This window comes from Symphalangus syndactylus, chromosome 6, assembly GCF_028878055.3.
Source record: "Symphalangus syndactylus isolate Jambi chromosome 6, NHGRI_mSymSyn1-v2.1_pri, whole genome shotgun sequence".
NCBI lineage: Eukaryota > Metazoa > Chordata > Mammalia > Primates > Hylobatidae > Symphalangus > Symphalangus syndactylus.
Genome location: NC_072428.2, coordinates 64,960,363 through 64,984,923, shown reverse-complemented (window position 1 = coordinate 64,984,923; position 24,561 = coordinate 64,960,363). Strand labels below are relative to the sequence as shown.

General features: G+C 35.7%; 1 protein-coding gene across 21 annotated transcripts in view; it reads left to right on the top strand.

The window, feature by feature from the left end:
- Positions 1–24,561, top strand: part of DLG2 (discs large MAGUK scaffold protein 2) — a 2,194,174-nt gene that overhangs the window by 1,457,929 nt on the left and 711,684 nt on the right. For all 21 annotated transcript variants that reach the window (XR_008658315.2, XM_055281255.2, XM_055281254.2 and 18 more), the window contains one exon: positions 23,421–23,471. Coding sequence is in view for 20 of the 21 variants with exons in the window: in XM_055281255.2 (XP_055137230.1) it covers positions 23,421–23,471 (51 nt within the window). In the remaining variant the exon portion in view is untranslated. The remainder of the gene's footprint in view (positions 1–23,420; positions 23,472–24,561) is intronic.

The following is a 24,561-nucleotide window of genomic DNA, read 5'->3' as shown; positions in this document are numbered from 1 at the left end:
TAACAAACAAGAGGTGTAAAGCAGTCTTTATTTTTTTATCCTGAAATCCTGTTCATATGAGCAGATTTTGCTGATGACAATACCAGGAATACTTAGCAACATTGAGATAAAATTTTTCTTGGAGCTAGACATAAGAAGGAATGGGTTCTTGTGAGTGTAAAATGAATTTTCTCTTTTGGTTTTAAGATGACCAAATTCCAAAACAGCAATTGGGTGAAACAGTCCTTGGTAAGATTTGATTTCTAACTCAAACAAGGGGGATGCTTCTTTTATTCCTTGTGATAACAAAGGAGAAAATCCGCACAAGTACACTGCCTTTGAATCTTTATAAGCCCCATGATTTCAAAGAAAATTAACAAACCACCTTCAAGAGCCTTTACAACTAAATATATGCTCTTGAAGTAGAAATCACATTTTATTTACCTTCTTTTGTAAGTCTAGATATCTGGAAAAGTATCATAACAATAATGAATATAATAAAGATATACCAGCTCTGTTATTACCAATTTTTATTAAGAAATAATGCTATCACCTTCTCACTTTATTTCAGCTGGAAATGTCTACATCTCAATTTTAATTCATATTTATATATAATACTTTACTTATATATTTATATAAAGATATTATATTTAATTTATTTTATACCTAAAAATTATGCTTGGGAATTTTGGCAAACTCATTAAACGTCAGTGTAAAGTGAACTTTATTAACGCCCTTGACACTTACCGTACTTCTTTCTAGTTATGAGATTAAAAGCCAGTTGAGATGGACAACTGAGGGGTGCCTACATGCATCTTTTCAGAAGGACATTTTTAGTAATTATATTTACAGCTTTGCTACCAGCAGGTAATTTTTAGCCACCAGTCACCTACCTAAGCTTATTTATTTCTGGTTCAAAAATAATTTTCCAGCCTTAATATAATGTTTAACATACTAGTAGTAGTTTATTGAAGCTGCTAATGTTGGCAAATTGATTATATAAATATACTGTTCAAAAAATCCATTCTCTTTCATTCTGATTATGTTTGGAGCCTATAACTTGAACTGGCAATCTAGATAGGAGGAGTGTTTAGAGACGGATCATATACTAACTTATCTAATATTCATAGAACTCTGTGGGGTATGAGGTGCTTCATAATTCCCCTAGGATTTCGCCCAGCCTGAAAGATTTAGGTCTGACAAACTTCAATCTAACAAATATGTATTGAATACCTATTATATAGTATTATTATTAATAATTATTATTTTCTCTCTCTGATGAACTGATATTATAAATGTACTTTGTCTTTAGGAAGCCTTTTTTGTCCTAAATTCTACTTTGTCTAATATCAGTATAGCCGCTCCAGCTCTCTTAGGTTTATATTTGCATTCATTTTTAAAGAAAAATGAATAGATTTTCAGAAACCTGTGGGACAACATTATGCATACCAATATATGTATAATGGAACTACAGACAAGTAAGAACAAAGGAAATGGGCAGAAAAAATATTTGAAAATATAAAGGCCCCAAACTTCCAAAACCTGATGAAAAACATTCATTTACACAATCAAAAAGCTCGACAAATTTTAAGCAGGATAAACACAAAGTGACCCACAGCTACAAATGTAGTATTCAAATGCTCAAAAGCGAAAGGCAAAGATAAAATCTTAGAAATAGCAAGAGGAAATCAACTTGTCACAAAGAAGGTAACTACATAAGTTTAACATCTGACTTAAAATTAGAAACTATCATGGCCACAGGCAATTGGAATAACATATCTAAAATGCTAAAAGAATAGAACTGATAACGAAGAGTTTTGGATCCAGAAAAACAATCCTTTAAAATTAAAAGGGAAGTAAAGACAATCCCAAATAAACAAAAGACTGAATTTGTTTTTAGCAGTCTTGCCTTAGAAACATTTCCATTGCTAATCTAAATAGATGAAGGAAAGTCCTTTGACAAAATTCAACAACCCTTCATGCTAAAAACTCTCAATAAAGTAGGTATTGATGGGACACATCTCAAAACAATAAGAGCTATCTATGACAAACCCACAGCCAATATCATACTGAATGGGCAAAAACTGGAAGCATTCCCTTTGAAGACTGGCCCAAGACAGGGATGCCCCTCTCTCACCACTCCTATTCAACATAGTGTTGGAAGTTCTGGCCAGGGCAATCAGGCAGGAGAAGGAAATCAAGGGTATTCAATTAGGAAAAGAGGAAGTCAAATTGTCCCAGTTTGCAGATGACATGATTGTATATCTAGAAAACCCCATTGTCTCAGCCCCAAATCTCCTTAAGCTGATAGGCAAATTCAGCAAAGTCTCAGGATACAAAATCAATGTGCAAAAATCACAAGTATTCTTATACACCAATAACAGACAAACAGAGAGCCAAATCATGAGTGAACTCCCACTCACAATTGCTTCAAAGAGAATAAAATACCTAGGAATCCAACTTACAAGGGATGAGAAGGACCTCTTCAAGGAGAACTACAAACCACTGCTCAATGAAATAAAAGAAGATACAAACAAATGGAAGAACATTCCATGCTCATGGGTTGGAAGAATCAATATCGTGAAAATGGCCATACTGCCCAAGGTAATTTATAGATTCAATGCCATCCCCATCAAGCTACCAATGACTTTCTTCACAGAATTGGAAAAAACTACTTTAAAGTTCATATGGAACCAAAAAAGAGCCCACATCGTCAAGTCAATCCTAAGCCAAAAGAACAAAGCTGGAGGCATCATGCTACCTGACTTCAAACTATACTACAAGGCTGCAGTAACCAAAACAGCATGGTACCAAAACAGAGATATAGACCAATGGAACAGAACAGAGCCCTCAGAAATAATGTCGCGTATCTACAACCATCTGATCTTTGACAAACCTGACAAAAACAAGCAATGGAGAAAGGATTCCCTATTTAATAAATGATGCTGGGAAAACTGGCTAGCCATATGTAGAAAGCTGAAACTGGATCCCTTCCTTACACTTCATACAAAAATTAATTCAAGATGGATTAAAGACTTAAATGTTAGACCTAAAACCATAAAAACTCTAGAAGAAAACCTAGGCAATACCATTCAGGACATAGGCATGGGCAAGGACTTCATGTCTAAAACACCAAAAGCAATGGCAACAAAAGCCAAAATTGACAAATGGGATCTAATTAAACTAAAGAGCTTCTGCACAGCAAAAGAAACTACCATCAGAGTGAACAGGCAACCTACAGAATGGGAGAAAATTTTTGCAATCTACTCATCTGGCAAAGGGCTAATATCCAGAATCTACAATGAACTCCAACAAATTTACAAGAAAAAAAAAAAACCATCAAAAAGTGGGCGAAGAATATGAACAGACACTTCTCAAAAGAAGAAATTTATGCAGCCAAAAGACACATGAAAAAATGCTCATCATCACTGGCCATCAGAGAAATGCAAATCAAAACCACAATGAGATACCATCTCACACCAGTTAGAATGGCTGGAGAGGATGTGGAGAAATAGGAACACTTTTAAACTGTTGGTGGGACTGTAAACTAGTTCAACCATTGTGGAAGTCAGTGTAGCGATTCCTCAGGGATCTAGAACTAGAAATACCATTTGACCCAGCCATCCCATTACTGGGTATATACCCAAAGGATTATAAAACATGCTGCTATAAAGACACATGCACGCGTATGTTTATTGTGGCACTATTCACAATAGCAAAGACTTGGAACCAACCCAAATGTCCAACAATGATAGACTGGATTAAGAAAATGTGGCACATATACACCATGGAATACTATGCAGCCATCAAAAATGATGAGTTCATGTCCTTTGTAGGGACATGGATGAAGCTGGAAACCATCATTCTCAGCAAACTATCGCAAGGACAAAAACCAAACACCGCATGTTCTCACTCATAGGTGGGAACTGAACAATGAGAACACATGGACACAGGAAGGGGAACGTCACACACCAGGGCCTGTTGTGGGGTGGTGGGCTGGGGGAGAGATAGCATTAGGAGATATACCTAATGTAAATGACGAGTTAATAGGTGCAGCACACCAACATGGCACATGTATACGTATGTAACTAACCTGCATGTTGTGCACATATACCCTAAAACTTAAAGTATAATAAAAAAAAAAGAGAAACATTTTCATTGATATATTTCCAAGTTTATTTATTTTTTTTCTTGTCAACTCAAATCTACTGTTGAGCTGCTCTAGTGAATTTTTTTAATTAATAACTTTTTCAAGAGCAGTTTTAGGTTCATAGCATAACTAAATGGAAAGTACAAAGGGTTCCCATATACTTCCTCTCCACCTAACACACACACAGGCCTTCCTCACACCGGCATTGACATCCACGACTGAGTGGTAAATTTGTTACAACTGATGAACCTATATTGACACATCATTGTCACTCGAAGTCCATAGTTAACAGTATAGTTCACTTTTGTTCTTGAACATTTTATGAGTTAGAAAGTATTTATGAATTAGAAAGCATTTTTTCTGCTTCTCTCTTCTGGAAGCGATTGTAGATAATTGGTGTAATTTATTCATTAAATGATTGTTAGGATTCACCTGTGAACCCATTTGGGCCTGGTTCTTTCTGTTTGGAAAGGTTATTAATTATTGATTCAATTTCTTCAATAGATATAAGCCTGTTCAGATTGTCTATCTTATCTTCTTTGAGTTGTGGTACATGGTGTCTTTCAAGAAAACAGTTCATTTCACCTTGGTTATAAAATTTGTCAGCATAAAGTTATTCAGTATATTCTCTTATTATCCTTTTAATGACCATGGAATCTGTGGTGATGTTTTGTGTTTCTTTTCTAATATTAGCAATTTTGTCATCTTTTTTTCTTAATTAGCCTAGCTAGAGGCTTATCAATTTTACTGATCTTTTCAAAAAATAGCCAATATTTTGTTGATTTTCTGTGTTGATTTTCTGTTTTCAATTTTCTTGATCTTCTCTAACTTTTACTTCTTTTCTTCTGCTTACTTTGGATTTAATTTGCCCTTCCTTTTCTAGTTTTCCAAAGTAGAAGCTTAGATTATTGATTTTAGATGTTTCTTCATTTATATACATTCATTCAATGCTATGAATTTCCCTCTAAACACTGCTTTTACTGAAGCTTATTAATTTTAATACATTCTATTTGCTATTCTTTTCTTTTTCTTTTTTTCTCTTTTTCTTTTTTGAGACAGGGTCTCACTTTGTTGCCCAGGCTGGAGTGCAGTAGCATGATCAGGGCTCACTGTAGCCTTGACCTCCTGGGCACGTGATCCTCCTGCATCAGCCTTTCAACTAGCTGAGACCACAGGCACAAGCCACCATGACTGCCTAATTTTCTTTTTTTTAGGAGTTGGGGTCTCCCTATGTTGTCCAGGCTGGATAAAACATCATGTATTCAATTTCATTTAGTTCAAAATACTTTCCAATTTCTCTTCAGATTTCTTCCTTTATCCATGTGTTGTTTAATCCCCAAGTATTTCATAATTTTCCAGCTGTCTTTCCGTTACTGATTTCTCGTCTAATTATATTGTGGTGTAAGAGCAGACATTGTATCATTTCTATTCTTTTAAACTTGTTAAGATTTGTTTTATGGCTTAGAATTTGGTCTATCCTGGTGACTGTTTCATGTAAGTTTGAGAAGAATGTGTAATCTGCTGTCATTGAATGAAATAGTCTATGGATGTGCTTTTTTTTTGAGACGGAGTCTCGCTCTGTCGCCCAGGCTGGAGTGCAGTGGCACAATCTCGGCTCACTGCAAGCTCTGCCTCCTGGGTTCACGCCATTCTCCTGCCTCAGCCTCTCCGAGTAGCTGGGACTACAGGTGCCCGCCACCACGCCCGGCTAATTTTTTTGTATTTTTTTAGTAGAGACGGGGTTTCACCGTGGTCTCGATCTCCTGACCTCATGATCCGCCCGCCTCGGCCTCCCAAAGTGCTGGGATTACAAGCGTGAACCACCGCGCCCAGCCTGGATGTGCTTTATATCAGTTGTGTGATGGTTCCATGGAGTTCAAATATATCCTTACTGATTTTATGCCTGCTAGGCCCATCCATTTTTGATAGAGGGGCGTTCAAGTCTCCAGCTATAATAGTGGATTCATTTATTTCTCCTTGCTATTCTATAGGTTTTTACCCCCATGTATTTTGGCACTCTGTTGTTCAGCCCATACATATTAAGGATTATTATATCTTCTTCCAGCATTGACTACTTTATTATTATGTAATGCCTCTATTTATCTCTGATAATTTTTCTTGCTTTGATATCTGTTCCACCTGGAATTAATATAGCTACTCCCACTTTCTTTTGATAAGTGTTATCATGATATATCTTTCTCCATTCATTTACTTTTTATCTATAGTTCTCTTTACATTTAAGGTGTTTTTCTTGTAGACAACATACAGTCATGTCTTGCTTTTTAATCTAATCTACTTTGAAAATCTTCGTTCTTGAATTGATGTATTTATACCATTGATATTTAAAGTGATTATTGATGTATTTACTACTTGGATTAATATCTGCCATATCTGTTACCATTTTCTAATTACTGTTCTAATTACTGTTCTTGTTCTTTCATCCTATTTTTGTCTTCCACACTTTTTCTGCCTTTTTTGGTTTTAAGTGGCATTTTATATTATTTATTTTCTTTATTAATATATCAATTATTCTTCTTTTACTTTTTCAATGGTTGCCATAGAATTTGCACTACACATTTACAGTCAATCCAAATTCACTTTCAAATAACACTCCACCACTTCAGAAATAGTACAAGTGTCTTATAACAAAATATTCCCAATTCCTCTGTAGTTTCTTGTATTATTCATTTCACTTATGTATAATCATACATGATTATACATAAGTGACATGCATATATATACAATCACGTATGATTATATATGTGACATGCATATATATGATTATATATGTGATCATACATATATGTGTATATATAAGCACATATATATAATCATATGCATTATTCCTATTATTTTGAACAAATTGTTATCTGTTAGATTAAGAAAAATAAAACTTTTATTTTATTTTATTTTATTTTCAAATATTCTTTCTCCAGGGCTCTTTCTTTCTTTATGTAGATCAGTGTTTCTGACCTTTATGATTTTTCTTCTCTCCGAAGTACTTATTGTAATATTTCTCTCAAGATGGGTCTACTGACAGAGACATTTCCTTAATTTTTGTTTGTCTGAGGAAGTCTTTTTTCTTTTTCATTCTTGAAGGATAATTTTATAAATTTTTACTTTGGTCTTTTTCTCCCCACACTTTAAATATTTTACTTCACTCTCTTCCAGTTTGCATGGTTTCTGGGGGGGTTCAGATATAATTTTTATCTTTGCTCCTCCGTAGATATGGCTCCCACCTGCCCCCACTAGCTTCTTTCAAGACTTTTAAAAAATCCTTGATTTTCTGAAGTTTGCATATGATATGCCTAGATGTCAGTTATTGGGAGTAGGAGGATTTTTTGTTTGCTTGTGTGTTTGTTTGTTTTGTCATTTATTCTGCTTGGTGTTCTCTGTGGTTCCTGGATCTGTGGTTTGTTGTCTGACATTAATTTGGGTGAAATTCTCAGTCATTATTGCTTCAAATATTGCTTCTGTTTCTCTCTCTGTTTTGTCTCCTTCTGGAATTTCTGTTATGCTTATGTTATACCTTTGTAGATGTCTCACATTTCTTAAATATTCTCTACTGGTTATTTTGTTTTGTTTTGTGTCTTGTCTTTTTTTCTTTTTCAATTTGGAAGTTTCTATTATTGTATCCTCAAACTAAGGGATTCTTTTCTCAGCCACATAAGGTCTGCTAAAGAGCCCATCAAAAGCATTCTTCATTTCTTTACTATATTACCTCCAGCATTCCATTTTTATTCTTTCCTAGAATGTATCTCTCCACTTACATCATTCATCTGTCCTTGCATGTTGTCTAGTTTTTTCATTAAAGCCTTTAGTATACTAATCATAATTCAAACATTTCTGCCATATTTGACTCTGATCCTGATACTTGTTGAGTCTCCTCATACTGTATTTTTTTAATTTTTAGTATGCCTTGTCATTTTTTATTTAAAATGACAATGAACTGAGTAAAAGAAGCTGTTTTGAATAGATCTTTGGTAATGTAGTGGAAAGGTAATGGGGAGGAAAGCATGCTTTATTCCTGTGATTAGGTTTCAGTATTTTGGTGAGTTTGTCTATCTGGATTGTAAATTTCACCAGTGCTTCTCTGTTGTTCCCCCTTACCCCCAATTTTAGGTGAGACAGGATGGCTAGAGGGTCTGGACTTGGGTATTTCCCTTTCCCCAGTTATGTTAGGCCCTGATAAAACCCCAACAGGTTAGGCTCTGGTAAAATAGTTTCTCCTGAGGGAAGCCCTTATTAAGAAGCACTGAATGCTCTAACCTACTTCAAAATGATTCTTTTTCCTCTTCCCTGCCAGAAGCACTAGTAGATTTTCTTCTAATATTCATTATGAAGGCCTCGTAGAGCTTTTCGCAGTAAAACTCACAAAAGTGTGGCGGCCCTATGACTGGTCCCTCTGGAGTTCCTGACTCTCAGTTTTTCACATTGAGCTTCTAGTAATTCATCAGTTATAGTTTAGGTTTTTCTACGCTGGCACTGGTTCCCAAAGAGGTATCTGCCCATTGGTTTTTGCTCTGATAATTGGTGATTTTTTTGTGTCTACCTATCTGTCTAATTTTGGGGGCAGTGATTTGCCTTGTAACTTAAATTCTCTGATGGATCTAACAATAGTTGTTGATTTTTCAGTTTGTTTAGCTTTTTATTTGTTGTTAGAACAGAATGGCAACTCCTAAGCTGTTTATGTAGTAGACCATCAGCCCCAAGCTCTAGCAAACTCATTATTTCAGTTTTTGACTCCAAAATTTTCATGAGATTTTGTTTTATAATTTCTATTTCTTTGTTAATATTTTCAATTTGATGTGTCATTGTTGTCATACTTTCCTTTAATTTTTTTAAAATGGCTCTTTTAGTTCTTCACACATATTTATGGCTGCTTTGATGTTTTTGTTAGGTAATTCCAACATCTGGAATGCCTGAGAAATAGCTTCTATTTATTGCTTATTTGCTTATGTATGGATCATCATACTTTCCTTTTTTTGCGTGTCTCCTATATTTTTTTGAAAACTCTACATATAAGATAAAAGCAATTAGAGATTCTGATTTGCCCTCTTCTCTCTTACCGGCTCCAGATTTTGGGGGTTCTTAAATGTTAGTTTAGTCACATGTTAGATCTGTAGAGTCTGTTTCCCCTGCAGTATATAGCTACTGATGTCTCTGATGAGTCTGTCTTGTTTTTGTTGTTGTTGTTGTTTTTGAAGCCTGGCATTATAGCAGTGCCTTTAGACCAGCGTAGCCAGATGGTGAGCCACTGATTGGTGAGAGGTTATGCTGAAACACCTTGAGTCAGTAAGCCTTCCATCCTTCACCAGTGGATTTGTGAGTGGGCCAGGGAATGTGTTTACATTCAAGCAGCTTACAACTTGGCCTGAGATTTTATTTTCGAATAGTCCTTCCTTTTCCTATCTCCTGTGCATATGTGCAAGGTCTCACATTCAGGCAGGGATGTGTTGATTGCTAGGACCTTCTGTAGTCTCTTAAGGATATGCACGACCTTTCATATGCACTCAAACATCCAGTCTGCCACGGAAATATAGGAGCTCTCAAAGCCTGACATAACTCTCTAAGTACCCAAATTGTTCTGTTATATTTCTGGCTACTGTAGACAGCGTGTTGACTGCACCAGCCAGTATTGCAACCTTAGACTACTTCCATTTTTGCTTTCCCTGATGTTTGCCACTGAAATCACTATTGTTTTCAAAAGCCATGTATGGGATTTTCCCACATTCTGCTCCAAATAAAGTTGGCCCCCGCTGGCAGTAAAGCTGCTGGTTTTCATAGCATTTTCTGCTGGTAGAACTACTGTACCCACAGAATTTTGTGGGGTGGGAAGAGACGGGGCAATGTGCAGCCCCAGACTGGAACAACACAGGCTTTCACAGTTGTTAACTAACATTCAGCAGGTTGTTTTTTTTTTAATCAATCGTTTTTAACTTGCTATATGTCTTTAGTCAGTTTTCAAAGTCCAGAAATGGCTATTGTTGGCAATTTCTGCCCAGTTTTAAAATTGTTCTTTGGGGACAGGATTTGCTGAGCTCCCTATTCCACCAGTCTGTAATAATAACTAATAGTATAATAATAACTAATAGTATAATAATAACACTTATCATGTGCCAGACTACTGTTCCAAGAATTTTACTGATTTATTTAAATTAATTTACACTAATTTACTAATCCATTTATCCTTTACAACCCTATGATATTCTTTTAACCCCACTTAACAGATCAGAAAACTGAGGCAGATCTCTCACAGCTATTAACTGGCAGAGTCAAACTTAGGAAATATCTCTAGAGTATGAGCAGTTGAGAACCGTGCTTTACTTCCTACTTCATTTATGATCCCTAACAACCTTATTGAAGTAAATATAAGTAGTATCGTATTTTATTGAAGAAGAACTGAGGCTATGTAACTTTTCTAAAGTCACAAAAATTAATAAGAGGCCAATTTAGGATTAGCCTACATGTCTGACTGAATCCAAAGCCTGAGCTGATACTTAACACAGCCTGATAATATAATCAGAGCAAAAAGAATCTACAGAAGTAGTCTGTAAACACAGAGAAACAGCATTAGCAGAGCCTGGCCTGTGTATATGTGTGCATGCATATGTGTGCATTTGAGTGCGTAGGAGGGCTAGAGAAAGAAAGGCATGGTTTGTGGTGATATTAGATGGAAGGAGAGAATCATGGAAGATGTTTTTAAAGGCTAAGTAGGAGTTATACAGGGAAAACTTGGCAAGCAAAACCATCCTAAGCAGAGTATGATTAAGAAAAAAAAGAATATAATGAAAATATGATTTTAATTTTCTTCTATCTCTTCTCCTTGCCCTACCAACTGCCTTCAATCCTTGGTGATTTTTGCTGAAAGTTTGTTGTCTGATTAACATTTGTTTACTATATTAAAGGAGTATCTATAGTTTAATTAATAGAATGCAAGTGAAAATTTTTCTGGTACCCTTTTGAGTCTTCCTGTTCCAAGAAGATATGAAAAGAAGGAAAAGAAAAGAAAAGGAAAGGAAGGGAAAGGAAAGGAAAGGAAAGGAAAGGAAAGGAAAGAAAAGAAAAGAAAAGAAAAGGAAAAAAAAAGAGCAAGCAAGCAAGCAAGCAAGCAGCAGCGAGCTATGCTTAAGCATGAACTCTTAGAAACTTATCCTATCAGCATCCCAGTTGACGCTGTGACAGAATACTTAAAGGTCAACAAACAAAAGTCTCCAGAGATAGAGAAATTCTATCTCTCAGACTTCTACAGATAGAACCGGTGCATACAATTCAGAGTCCAGAATGCCTTAATCCAACTAGCTGTTATAGTAATCACAACTTCAATATGCATGACCCCTTTCAAACTTCTGGATCAAGTCTGAGAAACATTAATAGATATGTAGAAACTTCTACATTTTTCTTTGAAAAATATATTGCTTATACTTTTATGTCACTTTAGACTTCTAATTGAATCTAACAGAGAAAAACAGGGTAAGTCAGGTCTTCTGTATGAATATTGAACACAACTGCCCCGTGCATATACGTATGTGTATATATGTATATATACATATATATACACCAAGCAGTAAAGCTTATATGTTATATGTGAAATATGCTTATATATAATTATATGTAATTATATACATGTAATTATATATATGTGTGTATATATATATATAAGCTTTACTGCTTAGCATATAGTAAATCTTCAGCAATATTAACTACAATTATTTAAAAGGTTTTTTCCAGGTCTGCTATTGGCATATTTAATTTCTGCCTCTTCACCTTTCTTAAAAGAGACTAGTGTGGCATGTATGTACATGTCTGCTAGGGGGAGGGGGATGGTAAGTGGAGGAAACTAATGGTTATTGCTTGCAGGAAATTTTTTAAAACATCACTATATATACGATTGTTATAAGAATCCAATGCAATAATGTATGTGAAAATAGTATGAAAATTAATAATACTGTTGTTAGCATAATCTAAAAATGTTAGATTTAAACAACTTTAAACCTTACAATTTCTGTGTTATCAGCTGGGCTGGACATTGAGTAGGGGACAAAACCTATTAATAAGCAGTCCTTGTTATGGTCCTAAAGTACTTTGAAAAAGGTGAAATAAAATAAAGCAGCAGAATGCTTTCCCTTAGTATCTGATCTGGAAATATTGGTATGACCTTTATTGTAACAAGCAGCCCGAAGCATTTTTCCAAAATCACAGAACTTCAGATGAAGGAGCAGGGCGATGTGGCTCTATAGCTCTTTTTCCAAGGTTGTGAGGATAGTGATGTGCTTTTTAAATGGGATGAAAAGAGATTATATGAGATAGCGAAGAAGGTGGGAGTAGTCACTCAATAAATATTTGTTGATTGATGAATTGATCTTGAAAGCTGCTGAAAGGGTGACCTATATTTAGATGAAAAGGGATACAGCTCATTGTTAGCAAGACTTGAAGTAAAATGATTAGAGAGAAATTAAGGCAGTTCACTCCTTTGGAAAGTGACAGTGGTAAGATTTTTCAATAAAAGGGATTTTAAAGATATACAGCAAATAAAAAGCCTTTAGCATAAGAGTCAATCCATTTATTTCTTCAATAACAATTTATAATGCGGCTACTAGGGGCAAACATAAGTTCAATTATAATAGAGGCCATAAAAGAACACAAATTTAAAAGATAGTTCCCCATCTGAGCAAGAGGACAGTATGTCAGGGAAGAGAAATCACAATATGAGGAGCTGGCAAGAGGAGGACCACAAGTATAGTAAGAGAGGTGCTCTGCTATGTATGACCAGAAAGAAAAATGAGTGTTTTAATATCAGATACTGGATTCAAACACTAGATATTTCCATTTCTTTCTCCATCCCTATAGGCACTCGTTTGCTAATTTTGTTCAACAAATTTATACACTTTCCATCACTAAGTAATGATGAGGATGAACAAGATTCTCCTGTTTTCACGTTGCTTATGAATGCATAACCTTGAAAAAATTGTTTAACTTAGAAACTAGCTTCTTTGATAGTAAAATCAACATTAAAATGCTAAGCTCTCAAAATTGTTACAATTATTAGTAACCATACAGTGCCAAATACTGTATGAAAGCCAGGGCGAATGAAGACTGGGAAAGACCATTTTATTTAAATGTGAAAAGGCTTTTGTTGATTATTTTGGGTACAACTTTTGTCTAATAGTGGAACACAAACAAAAACTGCAGAGGATTGAGGAGAGAGAGGGGATGAAGTGGAGAACATTGATATGTTCCCTCATGCTACAGTCATATTATACCCAAGTAAAAGAAAATATTCTTGACTATCTGTTTAGATCATCATATTTGTAAAGTCTCATCTTTTGGCTTAGCACTCAGTTTTTATTTCCCTAAATATTTTGGCTATGTGTTTTGAGTTCTTGATCCTTTTGGATGCTTGCTTGCAAATGACCACGTGATTTGCATAGATGGGTGGTGAGGTGAGGGAGGAGATTTGTTGGGACAAAAACCTTGTGTATCAAGATGCCTTACAACCATTGATCAATTATGTTCTTCACACCATTTACTGTTCTCAAAGAACATGTACAAACTCATGAAATATTTAAACCCAAAGAACAAAACAGCCTGCATCAGGCTGGAGCCAAGTGAATGCATTAAAACCACCTGTTATTCTCCATCCTGCACATGGTGCAAAACAAGGGAGCAAAGCTGAGAGAAAATGGACTCCTTCCAAATCAGAGGCAAATCCAGTTTTGAACATGCTAAGTAACTATATTTGCTCCTTTGTTACAAAAGCCTTTAATCAAGACAATTTTACATATAGAAAATGATTATTTTATACATATAAGAACTCTAAGCTATTTTTCTTAATTTCTTCTGACAGAAATACTGATAAAAATGTATTATAATTTTATAGCTAAAAAGCCGCTAATTACAAAAAAATCTGTGCTAGTTAAAATTTTAAAAACATAGTAGTTATTAAGTCTGTGATTATTTTTCTAAACCCAAAGTTGTATGTGTTATAAATACTTCATAACAAAGGCAGATAATTTAAAAAAAAAAAAAAAAAAAACTTATTTAAGGGCCTTGCATGGTGGCTCACACCTGTAATCCCAGCACTTTAGGAGGCCAAGGAGTTCAAGACCAGCCTGGCCAACATGGCAAAACCTTGTCTCTACTAAAAATACAAAAATTAGCTGGGCATGGTGGCGGGTGCCTGTAATCACAGTTACTTGGGAGGCTGAGGCAGGAGAATTGGTTGAACTCGGGAGGTGGAGGTTGCAGTGAGCCGAGATTGCACCACTGCACTCCAGCCTGGGCAGGAGAGCAAGACTCCACCTCAAAAATAAATAAATAAATAAATAAGAATGGAAAACAATTATAGTATACTGATTTTTTCTTTATGTGGTAGAAGCTATGATTTAGCATTCGCTGAGCTCAGAAGTTTTTTTAATTAAGATTAGAAATTTTAACTTGAAATTAGAGTTTACTGGTAGAACAAATTCAGGTGAATAATAGGAATAGTGATCTCAGAATCTTAACTAAGAATATCAATGATTGTTTTTATAGCTTGTGTTTATTTAAAGAAAGGAATAATGAACTATGATGAGTTTTTTATAAAACTGCACATTTTAAACCAGTCTCATTATAACTTCATACTATTCACAAAATAACCAGATGTATACTTCACATTAAAACAGGTTCTCAACAAAGCTTAAGCAGAAAATCTTTTGCTTACTACTAAGTGTTTAAATAAGTAATTTTGACAATTATGCAAATTTGTGTAGTGCATAACAAAGATGAATTCTAACAGCTTGTAAGTACAGAACTGTTATGGAATCCAGGTCTTTTAGATTCCAGAATCTAAACTTTGAATTTCTGTGTGACAATGCCTTGTAACTTGAAAAAAGGGCCTGTTTTTGGTCACTAACTTTAGTGAAGATAGTCTAGGGGAAGGGACATTAGTTAAAGAAGGTGATGGACAATCTAGTTGTATTAATGCAAGCCTCAGGCTTTTGTAATGTGTCTTGTCCTATTTAAAGTCATTCTGGTGGAATGACTTTCACTTTTTCAGCACTCAACTGATTTTCATATATTCAGCAGAGAAAATCTGACCCAGCAATCCCAATACTGGACATCTACCCAAAGGAAAATAAATCATCATATCAAAAAGATACCTGTACTCATATATTTATTGCAGCTGTATTCACAATAGCAAAGATGTGGAATTAACCTCAGTGTCCATCAGTGGGTGATTGGATAAAGAAAATTTGGTACATGTATACAATGGAATACTATTCAGCCATAAAAAAGAATGAAATCATGTCTTTTGCAGCAGTAAGGATAGAACTGGAGGACATTATCTTAAGTAAAATAACTCAGAGACAGAGTCAAAATACCACATATTCTCACTTATAAGTGGGAGCTATATAATGTATGGAATAATAAACATTGGAGACTTTGGAAGGATGAGAAGGTGGGAATGGAATAAGGGATAAGAAATTACTCAATAGATACAGTGTACCTTAGGTGATCCTTACACTAAAAGCCTAGACTTCACCACTAAGCAATATATCCATGTAACAAAACTGCATTTGTACCCCTTAAATTCATACAGATTTTAAAAATATAGTGAAATATGATAAAAGGATGGGAATAAGGAACATCAGCCTCCTCAAGTTTTTTCTTTTGGATTGAAGTAGAGCAAATCTTTCTTACCATTTTTCCTTTTTAGAGAGAAACAGCTGCTTACTCTTTTCCCCCAGAAACCTGAGATCTTTGAGGAGTAGAAATGGAAAAAATGCTTATGGTAATGTCCTCGAGTGGAGCCAAGACGGAAAGTGATACTACTATTTAGTCTCCTCCCTGTTGAGGTCTTTTATAGATTAAAGAGAAGAGATAAGACAGAGATATTCAGAGGTCAGAGAGATATCACCTGGCAAAATTATGTGTTGCCAGTTGGGATCTTTAGGATAAAGAGTAATAGAAAAATCATAGTAATGATTGGTCAGGTGCAGTAGATGGGAAGAAAAACCCTGTTGCTAGAAAGTCAGAGCTGGCAGGGAACTCAGAGTTATCTGTCTGCATGAGAAAATTAAAGCATCATGACAAGCCCAAGGTTACCTAGCATGTTAAATCACAGACTCAAGAGTACAATCAAGTGTTCTGACTCTAAGGCCAGTGCTCTCTCCAGTAGAACATTCTGAAGATGTGGTTAATATTGCTGCCTCTGCTTTGATAGGCCTACACATTCTCATGAGCACCTGCCCATGAACACACTCAGCTCATCCCATCTCCTTTATGAAAACTTTTCCGACTCACTGCCGGTAGAATCACTTATTACCTCCTTTATGTCACCTCTGCAGCTGCTACAGTCTATAGGCATCTACCATAGCACTCCTATCACTTTGTTACATGTTTCCATTCACTTGTCTCTATCTGCTAGACTGAGTTATTTGAGGGCAGGAACTATATTTCACCCATCTTTGTATCTCCAGTGCTTATTATTATACCTAGTACGTGATATGTACTAAGTATTAATGTATTTAATTGATGTTTTAATTTATTCAGTATTTAAGTTGGAAATTATTTTAAAAATTTGCAAAAATTTCCTAAGATGGGAGGATAAATTCAAGCCGTATTTCACAGGAAAGGGCAGCTGTTGTTAGGGGCTGCCCATACTTATGCAGATACAGCTTAAACACAACTCAAGTTTTGGAGTTCATAGATGACTTGGGTCTAAAGATTTTTTTGGAGACCTACTATGAACAAGGCATGGTGTCAGAAGGTACAAGGGTAAGAAAAGGATAATATACACCCTGTGCTCTCATGAAGATGAGGATATAGGAAATGCCATGAGAATAGCCTTAAGAAAGTGAGTGCTGATAGCAGAGCAACATAATGATCAATACTGGGCAAGGGAATATTTTTTTAAAATGAAGAGTGAGTCTACAGAAGATTGAGAGAAAGTTTAGTTAATTTTTTTTTTTTTTTTGAGACCGAGTTTCACTCTGTTGCCCAGGCTGAAGTACAGTGGTGTGAACTCAGCTCACTGTAACCTCTGCCTCCCAGCTTCAAGCGATTCTCATGCCTCAGCCTCCAGAGTAGCTGGGACTACAGGCGTGAGCCACGACACCTGGCTAGTTTTTGTATTTTTAGTAGCGATGGGGTTTTATCATGTTGGCTATGCTGATCACGAACTCCTGACTTCAGGTGATCCACCTGCCTTGGCCTCCCAAAGTGCCGAGATTATAGGGGTGAGCCACCACGCACGGCCAAAATAATATTTTGAGTGAAGGCCACACTTACTTAATTTGAGAACAAAAGCTAAGATAATTCCTATACACAAGGCAGTGCATCTTAGATTGGTTCAAGAAAAACGTGTTTGAGTTAGGAAAGGCTTTTAGTGGATTTATAGAAAAAGACAAGTTTGTTTGCTTAAGTTACGTATTACCAAAGAAATTAGCAAACATTCAGTATTTGATCAGACAAATTTTGTGACTCTTATAGATTTGTATCCAGAACTAATAATACCAGCTTTCATTATTGAAGACCTGCTTTGTGCCAGACAGTTAACATGTGTAATATTATTTATTCCTACCAAGAATTTTATGAAGTAGGAACTGAGAAGACAATTGTTTGGGATTTTAGCTAAAATTTCTTTAATCACTTAAGATGTGTGATAATTCATATAAATTACCTAATTTAATCCTTGCAATAACCATATGAGGAAGAACTATTGTTAGTACCATTCTGCACATAAAGAACTTGAGGTTTTAAGAGATTAAGGAACTTACCCAAACTCACACTCATCAAAAATGTTGGAAAGAAGATTCAAATCTGTGTCTTTTCTTACTCTGGAAGCCATGTTTTTGCCTACCGAGTATCACACTGTATATAAGGTCAAGTGTAAAGAGCAGTAATGCATCATGACATATTTACTATAAGAGATACTCCAAAAGAAGGGAAGGATGAATATTGGCAAGGTACTAAAAAAGAGGAATGCAAATGAGTGAGTGTGTGTGTGTGTGTGTGTGTGTGTGTTGATTTGCTGTGGCATTTGATGATGGTGTGACCCTGTAATTCAGGGCTTCTGAGAGGAGCCAATCTCAGAGATGAGGATAAATAAACAAGGAATGGCAAAAGGCCTGGGCCCAGTAGGCGTGGCATCCCCATTAGCAACCAAGGTCTTCTTTGAGTGCATCAGGTTTAACCCATCTAAAAACCTCATTTATTGATTCATTGATTCATCTACTTACTCAGTCACATAGTCATCATAGCTAGCCACTGTGATACATGCTGCATCTGTGGATGAAGCAAAGTGGCATTGCCCCACCTTCCTCTGGAAGTGACAAGAGGCCATAAGAACTTGAGGTCCCAGTTTGCATGATGATCACATTCCTCCCAAAGTCCAATTGTAGTGCTAGATGCTAAAACAATAATAACCAGAGGTATACCTTGTTTACTATATCATAATTACTTATAATAAGGAGAAGGATTAGTACATCGCCTGTCATATTCTCTACTACTGACTTAATGTATGTAAATGACAAATAGTAAATAGATCTGCACATAACTTGCATGTAGCAATAGTGGTGCTGCAGCCTTAGTCTACCTCTATATTTTAAATACTAGATATCACGCTTGTATGAGGCCTTAATATATTTGTATTTTGGTGCCTCTTTAAAGGTTGTGTGTTTCTTTAGAATATGGCTATATCTTAAAATATTTTCTCAGTATCTGTCACTGTTCTTGACACTTTATGCATGCTTAATAATTGCTCTTTGGGTAGAATTGTGTTTAGTCTAAAAAAGTGAATGCTTTGATATCCTTGTTTCAGCACTTGTTATAATATGTGACACAGAGATATATAAAAATTTATTCATCTTGGGCCAGGCGTGGTGGCTCACGCCTGTAATCCCAGCACTTTGGGAGGCCAAAGTGGGCAGATCACCTGAGGTCAGGAGTTTGAGACCAGCCTTGTCAACATGGTGAAACCTAGCCCTTACTAAATATACAAAATTAGCTTGGCATGGTGGTGCATGCCTGTAATCCCAGCTACTTGGGAGGCTGAGGCAGAAGAATCACTTAAACCTGGTATGCGGAGGTTGCAGTGAGCCAAGATCGCACCACTGTACCCCAGCCTGGTCGACAAGATTGAAACTCCGTCTCAAAAAAAAAAAAAAAAAAAAAAAAAAAAAATTATTTATTTTGGAGTTTAGTATATTCTTAGCCTTAATGAAACTACAAAGGTGGCAAAGAACAAGCAAAAATTTTCAGATAAATTATTATTTAAGATTCCAATGAAACAACATTAAAATATGGATAGTTCACATTTGTTATTTATGGAGAACGTCTTTTCAGGAGATAAAAATATATCTCAAAATCAAATTATATCATCATCCAGGCAGGTGGTTACTATATCACTTAAGTAGAAAAAAGGCCGTAAAATTAACTAAAAGCTATTGGAGAAAAACAAACATTTAATGCATTCAACATTCATTAAGTTAGAGCTTTAAATTAAATACCAAGTTTGAATTTGAGTGGGCTGTGGGTCACTCTCTTTACTTAACTGCCGTATGATTCTAGGAAGGCTACATGCTCAGAACAGTACAGGACAACGTGTGACATCAGTTTAATTTTCTGGCCACCAGAGAAATCTACCAGCTGTCACCACAGAACCATAAAGTTCAGAAAAATCAAGTATCTTAAACACACACACATTTTTCAAACACTGAAAAGTTTAATCTATTTGACTGACTCTCGAAGTCTATGAAAATGTCAATCCTCTCATTTTTCTAGTTCTCAAAGTGGAGAGGAGGCTGTGACAGGGCTAGAACTGGAATAACAGAAACCCCCACTGTGAAGCTCTCGGGGCCCCAAACTTATCAATAGCATAAAACATGACCAAGGTACTTAAATATTACCGTGTTTCTGTACAAGAAAAAAAAATGTATTCAGCTGAACTCTTTTCAGGAAAAGGAATTGAAAATCATATGTCGATAACCTGATTAGGAATATAATGAGACACCAAGGCAAGTTCAAACAACAATGGATTGTTTGCAAACCACCCAAAAGATGATGGGAGCCATTTATAACAGTTTCGGTTTTGCTGAGTGAGGATACACAAGTTTATGGTTAGGGGTGAATTACTATAGATACCTCTCGGTGTTTCATCACTCAGTAAGCAACCATTGTAGAGCGTTTATTTAGAAATTAAGTCGAAATAAGTATTTAAATCCTTATTTAATACTGTACTGGTATATTGGTTTAAAAAGGCACTAAATTTTCACAAATTAAGATCGAGGTATTGTATTTTGTTTTTGTTTTTGTTTTTGAAACACGGTCTTACTCTGTCACCAGGCTGGAGCACAGTGGTGCTATCTAGGCTCACTGCAACCTCTGTCTCCCAGGTTCAAGCCATTCCCCTGCCTCAGCCTCCTGAGTAGCTGGGACTACAGGTGCATGCCACCATGCTCGGATAATTTTTTGTGTTTTAGTAAAGACAGGGTTTCACCATGTTGGCCAGGATGTTATCGATCTCCTGACCTCATGATCCGCCTGCTTCTGCCTCCCAAAGTACTGGAATTACAGGCATGAGCCACTGCACCCAGCCCTGGTGGGGGTATTCTTAATTCTTTTGTTCTGTCTCATTCTTTCCCTCAAGATGTTTGCCATTTCTTGTCTTAGGAGTCCTTTGGCAGAACATAGACCACACTCTCCCAGTAATGAGAGAATAGAGATTAGGGCCTTTCCAATGTCTTCTGAACTCCCTCACTGGCTCCTGTGAGTCCATGCTTTAAATGCTCCTCATGTAAAGGTTGAAATGATGCCTCACCTATGCTAAAAACCCTTCATGCTTCTATAAGTTCACTAAAGCTTGTTGTAGACATGGGATGCTTTGTTGTTGTTGTTTGTTTAGTTTTGTTTTTGAGATGGGGTCTCACTCTTTCACCCAGGCTGGAGTGTAGTGGTGCAATCTCGGCTCACTGTAACCTCCACCTCCTGGGTTCAAGCAATTCCTCTGCCTCAGCCTCCGAAGTAGCTGGGATTACAGGCACGTGCCACTATGCCCAGCTAATTTTTGTATTTTTAGTAGAGACAGGGTTTCACCATATTGGCCAGGCTGGTCTCAAACTCCTGACTTTGTGATCTGCCTGCGTCAGCCTCCCAAAGTGCTGAGATTACAGGTGTGAGCCACCCGGCCGGGATGCTTTGTTTTAAAAGCAAAGTTACATTCCAACCTTGATGGCATCATCCCTCCTTATGAAAAGAACCTGGATACTGTTGAATTAGACAAATCATATTATTTTCTTGAGTTGAAGATGAAAGACCCATGAGGTAAATATAAGCCTGCAATAGTTTATGTAGCTGACTAGGGAACTTTGGAATACCAATTAGGATATGCATATATAATACTTCTAAAAATCTAAGAGTCAGCATTTATGATCCTAGAAATGTTAAGCATAGGTTTTGATAGGCCACAACTATGCAATGTATGCCACTAAAATATTCTTGTCTTTTAAGCACTTCCTAACAAAACTTCTTTGACTCTGAGCCTTTACACATTTATTATTAGAGGCGTGTTTTTCTCTCTTGGAAGTTGTTTTTTCTCCCCGGTTTGCAGCACTTTAATAATGTGAAGTGATTCACTCTGGAGAAGCACTGAAGCAAAGAAAAGCCTCATGGAGCCATACTGAGGGAATGAAAATGTATCTCGTTAATTCAGCCTTCCCCTATTGTCCTCTTCCTATCCATCAAAGAAAATTATTTTAAAAATCATTCATATGGAAACATACATATACAAGGAGTTTGAAGTGTGTGTGTGTGTGTGTGTGTGTGTGTCTGTGTGTTTTACTTTTGCATATACAAAACAAAACCCTCTAGAAAGCTGCTAAAGCTTTCTGACATCATCAAGTTCTTTTCTGTGAGTCATTAAGTTGCTGAAGCCTAGAAAATCAAATTAAGTTTAGGGCTATTTGATAATGTAGTAAAACAGTAAATTGTGATTCACCAATTAGCTCACGTAATTAGAAAATCAAAAACATGCTGTGAGTGGGTGGTGGACACACCTAAGGAAAGCCCATTGTCATTGTCATTCTATATGTTCACTGATTATAACTATAATTACACCTTTAGGTGATGATACTACATTCAATTTTTTTATGAAAGAGAGTCCACAATTATCTATGTTTATAAATTACACAAGTAAATTAATTGCTTAGTTCAGTCACTCATTCATTCCCTATCTTTTCCTTCATTATTTTCTTGCCAGGCTCTGTGTTAGGCAACAGGGCTGGCTGTCTGGGCCTTGCCTGCATAGATCTCTCAATCTCTGGTACTGTGTATAAATTCTTCTAAGATAGAAAAGTAAACGTAAGTTAGAATCCTACAAAAAGTATGGCTTTATAGTTAAAATGTAGTCCTTCTGGCTGATTCCTCAATTCCAATGATGTTGCCGAGACACGTATCAGAAATAAGAAACAACCGATTTGAGAATTTTCTTGCTTAGAGGTTTTGCCTGGTTGAGAAGAATTCTGAGATAGATAAAAATGAGAAAGGAATATTTTTTTAGATTATTTTAAACCAACTTTTCATATGCTCTCTGTGCACATTTGTGGAAATCTAAGGTGCCTGGCTGTATTTAAAATGTATTTCTCTCTGTAAATTCAAATCAATACAAGGATTGGTTGGATGGTTGAAACAATTTGTCACTAAGCATTTCAAAATGTGTCTTACTTTGCTCCTTTCTTACTGCTACTGAGGTACATAGGTATGGTTATATGGTCCAGGGCTTTCCAATAAAGATAATAAAAGGATGATGGGGATGATTTACCTGAGCTTGAGCCACTAAAGAAAAGGTATTTCTCAGATGATGGAGTCATTTTCATGCTATTTTACTATTCAAAAATGGAACAATGTTGTTCTGCCATTATCACTGATTTTTAAGGTCATATTTTAGTGTTCAAACATAACATTTTTTAAAAGCAAGAAAATTATTTTCCTCGTAATTGTATCATTGCCCCTAGATGATTTGTTCTTTGTAAGCTCACAACATGGATTTTGTATTATTACACCTCACTACAAAAAAATCACAGAATTCTAAGGGAAGCAATAATCTTTGATAATTTTCTGTAGCATCCGGTCATATATTTTAGAATAGCTTGGATTATATTTCACTTGAATGAAAATGCACAATCAGAAATATCAAGAAAATGTGGTTATTTATAGCTAGAATGAAAATTTAACCCCCAAGCATTATTTAAAATGCAGCTGTCTCCTCAATATGTATTTAATAGTTCTCTTCTTATTTTTTCCCTATTTACAGGTCAATGGGACAGAAATTGAATATGAATTTGAAGAAATTACACTGGAGAGGGTAAGAAAAAATTTTGAAAAATCCAAAGCCCCAATCTTGCATTTCACATTCTACTCAACATCTTAATGAGTTGTCTTGTGAAATTGTACAATTGTGTTTTATAACCTGGAAGTTTCCCACAGGACTCACAATGAGAATATTAATGAAATGCTCACAGTAGAAAGCATTGAGACAGCAGACCAAATAACAGAACATTCAGTATGTAAATTTCATTGCCAGGATTTGGAGAAATGAATGGGAAAGAGAAATGTTTGATGAGCTTGTACAGCACTTTGTTCTTAATGGTTTTATTATTAGCGTTTTGGCTATACATTATTTAGATATATTACAAGATGTTTTCATTTGTTCGATATCGATACTATCATCATAATTATAGTTACCATGCATTTCTTATTTAGTTAAAAAAAAAAAAGTGGTGCATTTTAAAACTACTCCCACAGGAAAAAATACAGCAACCCCATAGAGCTCTGCAAATATGCTTGTAGGGGCCTGGCAAAGTCCTTTGACAAATTAAGGAAACTGTGCAACACAGTCCTAATATATTTAGATATTTTACAGAACAATAAGAGAAAGGCCAAAGGCCATGTAGAAAAAAGTGACCAAAAAGTATTAACAGGACATTCATTAAAAAAGAAAAAGCCAATAAACAAATGAAAACCTGTTCAACCTCATTAAGAACAAAGGAAGACAATGAGAGCAAACAGGTTTTGCCCGTCCAGTTGGCAAAAACTTAAAAGGAATGTGAATATTCAATGCCAGTGAGAGGTTCTGAAAATTAGTACAACCCTACAAGAGCAATTTGGAAACATAGATTAAAAGCCTTTAAAATGAGTACGCTCTTTGACCCAGAAATTTTACTTACAGGAGTGGAAAAATACACAATGAATGGGCATATTGATATGGTTTATAATAGTGAAGATTGAAAAACATAGGTGTTTAATAATAAAAAAGGATAATGTGTTGATTATATATTCATATAATATAAATTATATTGAAATAATACTTTAGAAAAATATGTAATTATAAGGATAGAAGGTCTACCTAGATTATATTACTAAATTAAAAATTAAGTTTTAAAATAGTATTTAAA